General features: G+C 48.6%; 1 protein-coding gene across 2 annotated transcripts; it reads right to left on the bottom strand.

The window, feature by feature from the left end:
• Positions 1-230: 230 nt before the first annotated feature.
• Positions 231-5679, bottom strand: Il19 (interleukin 19). Of its 2 annotated transcripts, XM_057770966.1 has the most exons (6): positions 5536-5679; positions 5336-5401; positions 2480-2630; positions 2077-2089; positions 1106-1169; positions 231-326 (listed from the first exon to the last, which is right to left on the bottom strand). In XM_057770966.1, the coding sequence occupies exons 1-6, from the start codon at positions 5677-5679 to the stop codon at positions 231-233; spliced, it is 534 nt and encodes a 177-aa protein (XP_057626949.1). The 2 variants fall into 2 exon arrangements, with proteins under 2 accessions (XP_057626949.1, XP_057626948.1); XM_057770965.1 differs by lacking the exon at positions 2077-2089 and having other exon boundaries at positions 1106-1177; positions 2478-2630.
• Between the last annotated feature and the right edge of the window lie 4436 nt (positions 5680-10115).

The following is a 10115-nucleotide window of genomic DNA, read 5'->3' as shown; positions in this document are numbered from 1 at the left end:
CAGCAGCAGCTGAGAGCAACTCAAACCCCAACTTGTCCAGTGAGGATCCAGCCCAGAAGAGAGGATTCCTTCCACATCAGCAATCTCCAAGAAGAGACCCTCGTTTTAGACAATTATGGGAACTTTCCACATCTGCCTCCTCTTCAAAGTTAGCTGTTGACCACTGAGGGGCCAGGAGAGAGAGAGCTCACAGTGGGTTGTGTATCTCTAATCAGACAAGGCACTTAGTGTTAAGCTGCAGAAGTCTCTCGATGATTCTTGCCAATCCAGGCTAAGAAGATGTCTAGCTCTCCTAGAGACTTTAGGGCAGCAGACGAGACCTCCAGCTAAAACAAAAAAAAAGAATAAAATAAAATAAGATTTAAAAATGGCATCATGTGTATAATTCACAAAACCCATTTGTGCCTTCATTCCCCCGATTTATCCAAATCCGTTTTCACTTGAAGCCTTGATGCGGAGAGTCATGTGACAACTCCTTAGTGGTCTTGGAACAGTGTCTGGCTCACAGTACAAACCACTTGAATCTTCACTCTCCCTCCAGCATCGCTTAATAAGGTCTGTCCCCCCCAAAAGCTGAGCCCCAAAACAGTCCTAACCTCTTCTTCTCCCTTCAATGCACTGGCATCATTTGAGAGTGTTGAGAATGAGGGACTTCGGTCTCACCCCAGAACTACTGTACCTCAATCAAATCTGTAGATGACGTACCCTAGTAACTGCCCCTGCATCAACACCCATGTGAGAAGTACTGAGTGCAGCAAGAGGCAGGATGCCAAGGGCCAGGTCCTGACCACAAGAACATTGTATGTGTTATGTTTCGTGGGTAACAGTTTCAGATTTACTGGGGACCGTTGCTCCCCTTGTATGATCATATCTTAAGCAAGCCAGGCCAGATGTGAAGGTATAAGAACACAGCAGAGGAAGGGTGGAGGGGAGGACCCGGGAATTGCCCAATGACCTACAACATTTTTGCGGGCATCAGCTCAGATGGGCCTTCCATGAAGACTGGAGGGAAGAGTAAATGATTTGGCTTGGAGAGAAGGCTGAAACATTGTGCTCTCTCCAGCATCTCACTTTCTGTCCTCCCTGGGCTCTCCTCAGTCCTCACCTGATTGTAGTTGTCTTGGATGATTCTGGTTGCATTGGTGGCTTCCTGACTGCAGTGACACTGACTATGAACCTGCGGGACACAAGGCAGCACTCGTTAGAAGACTGTTACATGCCCTCCTCCCTGCAAAGCCCTCTTCCCTGCACAGCCCTCCTCCCTACACACCCCTCCTCTCTAGATGCTCCTCCTCGGTGCACACCCCTCCTCCTTGCACAGCCCTCCTCCATGCATAGCAACTCCTCCCTACACGCCCCTCCTCCCTAGATGTTCCTCCTCCCTATGTGCCCCTCCTCCTACATGCCCCTCCTCCCTACACACCCCTCCTCCCTAGATGTTCCTCCTCCCTACATGCCCCTCCCCCTACATGCCCCTCCTCCCTACACGCCCCTCCTCCCTAGATGTTCCTCCTCCCTACGTGCCCCTCCCCCTACATGCCCCTCCTCCCTACACGCCCCTCCTCCCTAGATGTTCCTCCTCCCTACGTGCCCCTCCCTCTACATGCCCCTCCTCCCTACACACCCCTCCTCCCTAGATGTTCCGCCTCCCTATGTGCCCCTCCCCCTACATGCCCCTCCTTCCTACATGTCTGTCCCTTCCCCTACATGCCCCTCTTCCCTATATGCCCCTCCTCCCTACGTGCCCCTCCCCTACGTGCCCCTCCTTCCTACACGCTCCTCCTCCCTAGGCAAGTGAAGATGTGGAGAAAGTCTGCATTTGACCCTGGCTTCTGCTCCTCAGGCGAGCACGCACCAGGTCTACCTTGTCACAGTGCTGAGTGCAACACCCTACAGGGTTAACTAATTGATTAACTATATTCATGTGATTGCCCAGCTGTAAGTTTTAAAGCAGGACAGGGACCGCTACCCTTTCTAATAGTTAATGGGATCTGAGACAGGGAGGGAAGCCATCACCTGCCACAGAGGAGCCACGCCACACAGGAACTCATCAACAGCCATTAGGATGGAGCCTACAGTTTCTCTTGGCCTGAGTTTTGGTTGGTGATTTTTACTTTTGTCTCTGTTTGATTTTAACAAGTGACAGTGAACTTACAGGTGACCCTTGGACATAGGCCTTACTGTCCGACTTCCCAAAAATATCTTAGCATGGAAATTTCAAAGGATCAGAAACAGGAAGTCCAGAGGTGTGCTTATGGTCAGAATGAAACCCTTGGCGCGTCCCTCTTAGAGGCCATTCTACACTTAGGAGACACTCTGGCGTCAACTGGCCACTCCACGAGGCGACATATCTGACAAGGGCAAGAAATATCCAACAGCACCAGTCCTGGGCTCATTCTGGACAGAATGGGAGCAGCTGCTTGGGATTCGGGCGCACTGACTCGCGGGCGCACTGACTCTCGGACGCACGGACTCACACATTGCTCCAGTGTTCTCTGCATTTGGAGGAACAAGTTGGCAATCTTGCTGATTTTCCTCATGACCTCGTGACTTGTCTCCTGATGGTCCTTGAACACCCTGTCTCTGTAGAAGGTCAGGAGGTGGCTGGTCACACAGCACACATCTACAGGCTACAGACACAAATTAGAGTGTGCCCCGGAGGCCCTCTGCTCTCAACACTTTGGAGAAAAAGTACAAGAAGTTACAGAACTGAACATTCTTTTCTAGAATTCAGGGTTTTCTTCCATGTTTCCCACAGTCAAGTCACCTATAGCCAGGAGATGTATTCACAAAGAATAGGGCTTGGAATGCCATCACAGACAAGGATTCTCAGCACAACCTCCCTGGAACAATGTTATTAGCTCCCTCCAAGAACCAGGTGTCTCCTTTATGAGAGGGGTCGCATCCCACAAACCAAGGCTGTTTGCTCTGTAATCTCCCAGCTCACAACATCCTTGGCTCCTGGACATCAGGGATCTTACCAGGCTTGACCAATATATTCATCCTGACCACTAAGCCCTGAACCCCACACACTACTGGACTCTCTCGCAATTTTCCCCTTAAACTGGGCCAGGGCAAGGAGCTGAAATTTGTGAGACTGGCGACCGGCAGCCACATCTGGGGAGCTCAGTGGACTGCAATGGAAAGCAGATGCCTCAAAGACAAAGCACAGCCCTGAGAGGCAGTGGACAGTTGGCACTCTGCAGGCCTGAGGAAGTGATGCAGAAGGTTCACTCCCCAGCCTCTAGCCCCAGGGCAGTTTTTCCTAGACAGTGGCAGACTAATTGGAATCAGGATCTTCTGTTCCCCTGCCCTCAGTGGATCTCTTAGCCAGAGAAAAAGGTTACACACCGCTGTGTTATTAAAGACTGTGGCATTAGAAAAAAATAGTGAGGGGGGGGGAGGGAGGGAGGGAGGGAGGGAGGGAGGGAGGGAGGGAGGGAGAACAGGCGGGAGAAAAGTTGGTTCAGCAGTTGATGAACTTTTGACTAAGTCTGAGAACCTGAGTTCCACCCTCAAATCCCATGTGAAGAAAGTAAAGAACTAATGCCCAAAAGTTTTCCTCTCTCTCTCTCTCTCTCTCTCTCTCTCTCTCTCTCTCTCTCTCTCTCTCTCTCTCTCTCTCTCTCACACACACACACACACACACACACACACACACACACACTAAATAATTTTAAAAGAGAAAAGAAATGGAACGAATGAGGGAGAGACAAGAGAGAAGACAGGGCAGGAATATATAATAAAGACCTAATTCACTACCTCCCTTCCTTACTCCACATCAGCTATTTCTCAATCTCAGGAGGAGAACAAATCTGGAAACAGAGGCATAAACGGGAAGGGGGTGTTCTATTCCTGGCTTTGCCATTAACTCATCATTCCTTTTGAAGTCAATTCCTCATAGATACATATTTTTAGTTTGTCATCTAAGGACTCAGCAACAACTAAAATATAGATCTTTTTAGAATAAATGCAGAGGTCAAAACATTTTGGGTTTTTGGTTTTTGTTGTTGTTGTTCAATTTGCTTTGCTTTTTGAGACAGGGTCTTGATAACCATGAACTGGAAATTACCAGGAAAAAAAAGTCTAATGTATGATTAAGATTCTCCAAGGCTAACTGACTAAATAGAACCTCTGCGGTTGTGGGGAGTTGTAACATTATGTATCCAGAGTCAAATTATCTCGGGCTGTCTTTCATCCCCTTTATAGGCATGCATCTCTATGTCTGACCTAGCTACTGTGACTACCAGGAGACACTTTCTGGAATATACTAATAGACCACTCGTGTCCCTAGAGCTAAGAATGTCATCAGATAGCATCCGAGGCCTGTAGCAGATTCTCTACAATTTGCTGTAACCTGCCTGCCTTATGCTCCCACCAATACGTTTTAAATGCCTTGATTGTGCCTGTCTTTTGTCCTATTGCTATACAAGCTTCATGATGCTGTACTGCTTTGAAACACTCCGTTTGGCATAATCCAGATTCCAGGGTGTAGTCGCTCCTGTTTGGCTATGGCATAAACTATCTCTTATTCCCTTTGAACTAAAAGTTGCGTTTGTGCATCAATGTAGCCCTGGCTGGCCTGGAACTCACAAACTTAAACAGACTGGTTTCAAACTTGTAAGCATGCCCCCCAAACACACACACACCTGGCTAAGAGATCACTCTAAATGCACCTCACGGGCCCATTTTGTAAAGCAAAGACTCCGCAGCAAACTACCAGCTGGTAACATCCTTTCTGGACAGGGAGCTGGAAGCCCTACTGGCCTTCCCATCCTGCTGCTGACTGTAGAGCACACGCCCAGACCCTATAACAGTGATACAACTTTCATCCCAGAAGTCTCCTCGTCGGCTCTGTTGTCTCTGTCTGGTTCCAAAGGCAGCCGCCCCCCTCAACCCTCTACTCTACTCAGCACATTCTTTGCATCCTAAACCTGCTTGCTGGCTGCCCTGTCACAGAGCCCTGCCTTCAGTGGCGTCACACCCTGTTCCACCCTGTATCTTAGACCTTATATTTTCTTATCTACAAGCTTCCTCCGCTTTTAAATGACTCCAGTTTTTGTTTTTATTTGTTTGTCTTCATTTCCCCCCATGGAACCTCCCAAAACAATCTCCAAGTCACTGAATTCCTGTCCCATTGGAGTACCCGGTACTTCTGCCACCCTCTGGGAAAGTGTCACTTCTTTGGTCACGCCCATGATTTCAAAGTCCCTGGAATACTGTCATGCCCAGACTTCTCAGAGGACAAAGAAGCCTGGAGCACTAAGAGCACACTGGGTAGGGATTTATTTCTTTGCACTAAGTCTTTAAAAAGCAGACACAAACCAACTGGTACCTTAATGCTGTCCAGATTCTTCAGTGAGGACAGGATGGTGATATTTTTGAAGGTGTCTTTAGTTTGCTGTAACAAACAGGACCGGCATCAATGAGAAGTCTCCACCCTCTCAGATTACCACACAAGTGACAGGAAAGCACATGCCTTTCAGGCTAAGACGTGAGGTAAGGCAGACCCCATTCCTTCAGACCCGGGCTCACCAGGGATCTTCTGATGTCCCAGAAACTCTGTCCTATATGGTGCACGTCCATGGAACTCAGACATCTCCTGAGGCTGCGGGTGTGCACGGAGCAGAGGATGAGCGCCATGCCCAGGAGCCAGTGGGAAATGCACAGTGTCTTCATGTCCTACAGCAAGAACTAAAGTCCTCCATCTGCCTAGACTGCAGAGCAGAGACAATCAAAACGGCGCGTGCTCTTCCGGGGGACCTCATGGCAGAGGCCTTGGCCTTGGGGAGCCTCAAAGGCTCACATCTCCTCTTGTGGTTTTACTTGAAGTAATTGACTCTGATCCCCCACCCTACGCCCAACAGGCCCTCAACGCATGTATCATGCTGTGCTCTGACTTCGCCCTTCATCAACGGGGGTGAAAAGTCTTGTTTCTAATAAACTCAATAAGGGGAATAGACTAAGCAACAGATCTAAAAAACCATAAAAACCTATTGGCTTTTTTGGTGTTTGCCCCCAAAGGAAGTAATCCTGTAGTGCTTATTTGCCTAAAATCGCATTTGGAGCTACGTGTGCACAGAGACATGTCACACACCACTGTGCAGCCTAGGATCTGTCTTTGGCACCCTCCACAAAGGTGCCAAAGCAACACAAAGAGATAAACCTTACAACAGCACACAATATGCCCCCTGCCCTCTGCCCTCTACACAGTGTGAGCCTTACCACTGAGGCCCTCATTTCCCTCTGTGAGTGCACCTGCTTCTAGACTCTCACTATGGTGCTACAGGGCTATAATTGTTGCCCTTATTGAGTTTATTAGAAACAAGACTTTTCACCCCGGGGAATGGAAGCCACACTGCCCCACTCCCCACCACCACAGACCACATCGTCCTGGGAATCCTGAGCCCCTTGCCTAAAAAGCCAAGAAGGAACAAGCCAAGCCTTTCCTTAATGTAAATCCTTCCTGGGACACCAGCAGGTAGATACTGAAACCTCCCAAATGACAGACAGTTTTCCCTACAGAGCTTGATTTTCTAACTCTCTGACGGAACAAGGAAACAGACCCTATAGGCAAGGGAAATTGGTAGACAGCACCCCATGCCCCCCAACCCGACTCTGTTCCTTCTAAAACAGAGTCCAGACATCTTGGCCAATTCAGGTAACAGCGGAGGCAACCCTTTCCTACACAGTAGGCGTGTTGGGCTGGGCACTGTATACATTTTGCATACTTGCCATGTCTCGTGTGACACCCACCCCTCAGAAGGTTTGTTTCTATCCACATTCTACCAAGGAGGGAACTAAGAATTAGGACAATGAAATAGGTCACCAGAGCTGGCTGGGCAGCTGACCCCGTCGGCACTCACTTCTTAGAGCTAAGCCTTCCTCTTACAAACCAGTTTCTATTCATCTCCGCTGGAGATCACAGCTTCACACCAGACAAAAACCCATTTCTGATTAGCTCCCATTGAACCCGGAATGTGCTTTGTATTTAAAAAGACAGTAATTCTGCAAAAGGTTAAGTTCCTAGAATGAGAAGGCTGTGGTAAAGATATTCTATTCCTTCGTACTCTATTTTCTATCCTTTCTTCATTTCCTTTTGTTAAAAAGAAGGTACCAGAAAATTCTCTCTCTCTCTCTCTCTCTCTCTCTCTCTCTCTCTCTCTCTCTCTCTCTCACACACACACACACACACACACACACACACGCACATGCACTCATGCACACACGCACATGCACTCACGCACACATGCACACATGCATGCATGCACAAGTACTCCTCCACATTCCACAAAAAAAACCCAAAGTGCCCTGGACAATACAGGCCATACACAGCGGTCACCCCTGTAGTATTAAGGACCTGAGTGAGGCTCCTGACAGCCCAAGCCAGCCTCACCTCTTCCGGCACCTCCTGCCACAGGGGACTTGTCTCTCCGTGTTCTTTGCCATTTGGAAAGGGTTGATCACTTTTATACTGTGGCTAGGAGGAAATGCTGTCAAGGGTTACTGGGTGGGTCCACCTTCAGGAGATTCTGCCCCCCCATCTTCATTTCTTTAGTATTTCATTTCCTTAATTGTTTTCTTTTCTTTCTTTTTCTTTGTGATACAGCTGATTAATCATCATTAAGAAATGGGCTGTTTTTCTGAATTTTGACACACAGCTTCTGGGAAAGAAAAAAAAACTCCCCGTGACCACGTAAATGAGAATTACTTTTAATTTTGTGTTCATGGAGAAAAATCCAAGTTGGGTCACTTTCCTGGGAGCTGTGGCACGCCATCAGCTGCACCCTGAAGGCACAGTCAGAAAAGCGCGGATGGCCTGGCTTTGTCAGCAGACATCTCCATGAGATTCTGCAGGTCCTCTGGCTCCAGCACAAGCCATCGCCTGATGCCACACGCAAGTTCCAAGGACTTGCCACACGCCAAGCTTTTACATGCATTAAATTACTTCCTTTAACTTCATGGGAATCCGATCTTTATTCTCCTGTAGACAAGGGTTTTTTTGTTTGTTTGTTGTTTGTTTGTTTATTTTGCATGGCATCTCTTTCTTCTCGATCTTGTCCCTCCAAAGCCCTTTGGTTCTTGAGTGACGTGAAGAGAAATGACGGCGAGCAGTATGGGATCTTAAGAGGAATTCATGGCAGAGCTGGGAACAGAACGTAGGACCCTTACACTGGGGCCAGGAGGCCCTTTATCCAGGCTACTTTCTTATTTACTAGGATTCTGCATCATGAAGTTTTCCAGGGGTCAAGATTTTAAGTAACAGAAAGACGGTATAATCGTATCCTCCCCAGGAGAATCATTTTCCCTTGGGGACATGGTCTCTGGCAGGCTGCCCATGGCCCTGTGGATGGCCCCACTCCCATGCACGTATGGGCAACACTAATTGGACTCAGAAGGTTATTAGTAATTTTAAAAGGGGGGGCATGGGATGGGAGGAAGATGGGGCAGAGGCACTGCGGTGAGTTGGAGGGAGATGGGGGAGTTGGAGGGAGATGGGGGAGTTGGAGGGAGATGGGGGAGTTGGAGGGAGATGGGGGAGTTGGAGGGAGATGGGGGAGTTGGAGGGAGATGGGGGAGTTGGAGGGAGATGGGGGAGTTGGAGGGAGGGTACTGCTGGGTGGACATAATCAAAACGCAGCATATGAAAGAAGGAAAATTTCAAGGAATAGATAAAAACATAATTTTTCAAACTAGTTTCCTGACTGGGCAGTTGTGGCGCACGCCTTTAATTCCAGCACTTGGGAGGCAAAGGCAGGTGGATCTCTTTGAGTTCAAGGCCAGCCTGGTCTACATATTGAATTCTAGGATAACCAAGGCTACAGAGAGAAACCCTGTCTTGGAAAACTAAAAAGCAAAGGGGAAAATAAAGAAAGAAATAAAAAACTAGTTTCCTCCCCCAAGAGCCTACTCTTGCTACCAAGCTAAAGAGACAGAGGTGCAGATGGGGCACTGGAAGACAAGAAGGAGAATCAAAGGAACAGAGTCTTTGGTGGGGTTCAAGAGAAATGAACCCCAGAATCTGGGAGACTCTTTTCAAAGTCTTGAATTTCATTAAACAATGCCTGCTGAGAGAAGCTGTAGGCTATTGTGGCTCAGAGCAGTGTAGATGGAATCACACCAGGCCTTCCCTGCTCAGAGCAGTGTAGATGGAATCACACCAGGCCTTCCTTGCTCAGAGCAGTGTAGATGGAATCACACCAGGCCTTCCTTGCTCAGAGCAGTGTAGATGGAATCACACCAGGCCTTCCTTGCTCAGAGCAGTGTAGATGGAATCACACCAGGCCTTCCCTGCTCAGAGCAGTGTAGATGGAATCACACCAGGCTTTCCCTGCTCACAGCCGTGTTGACGGAATCACACCAGGCCTTCCCTCTTCTCTGGGAAGCACAAGCTGCTGAAAACCTCACAGCTTCACCAGACAGGTAAAATTAACTTGGAGGATTCCAACGAGCCAATGGGCCTGGCCTGTATCATAGTATACACCGGTATATAAATAGTAACAAATAGTATTTACTCTGTGTGTAAGAGTAAGACAGTAGCAAGCAAATGTCAGGGCCTCCATCAATATCTAATAAGTGTATCTGCTCCTTCTGGAAAGGGAGATGTGGGCAGCCTCCCCCCCCCCCCCCCCATCCTCATCCCCTGGGAAATCCAGGGAGGTGAGTGCCAGTTTCCCAGCATGGGCTCAGTTGCCTGGCTCAGGGCCTGGGGCCACATGTGAGAGGGTTGCGACATGACCATGCAGAGTCCCCGTCCACATGCATGCCGACGATCGGCTTTCAGTTCAGGCCCAGGATGCCACACTCAGAAGCTCTGAGAGGAAAGGAAATGTGTGCAGCATCTGTAACCCACTTCTAGCACGCAACGTCAGAGTGGCCGTGATCACAAGCTGGGCTGGCAGGCCCCGCTCCCTGTGGCTATCAGTCTGGATACCAGCCACTCAGTCTTCGTGCTTGTTGGTTCCTCCATACAAAGAGTACCTACTAAGTACTCACCATGTAGGCCTGGTGTGGAGATTAAATAACTACACGTTAGCCCTCAACACAGAGGCTAGAATATAATAAAAAAATTCAAAGACGTCATTAAGTTATTTCTTTTTTAGACAGAGCTTTGC

The sequence above is a fragment of the Chionomys nivalis genome, chromosome 5 (genome assembly GCF_950005125.1).
Source record: "Chionomys nivalis chromosome 5, mChiNiv1.1, whole genome shotgun sequence".
Classification (NCBI taxonomy): Eukaryota; Metazoa; Chordata; class Mammalia; order Rodentia; family Cricetidae; genus Chionomys; species Chionomys nivalis.
Note: the sequence above shows the minus strand (reverse complement) of the source record. Positions and strands in the feature narration are given on the sequence as shown.

What these genes read in the sequence shown, in the direction of transcription:
- Il19 (XM_057770966.1), bottom strand. Translation starts at nt 5,679, where the DNA reads ATGAAGACACTGTGCATTTCCCACTGGCTCCTGGGCATGGCGCTCATC. An exon ending in AGAATCTGGACAGCATTAAG is followed by an intron (nt 2,631 to 5,335) that starts GTACCAGTTGGT and finishes TTGTGTCTGTAG; the next exon opens with CCTGTAGATGTGTGCTGTGT. An exon ending in TCCAAGACAACTACAATCAG is followed by an intron (nt 327 to 1,105) that starts GTGAGGACTGAG and finishes TTTTTGTTTTAG; the next exon opens with CTGGAGGTCTCGTCTGCTGC.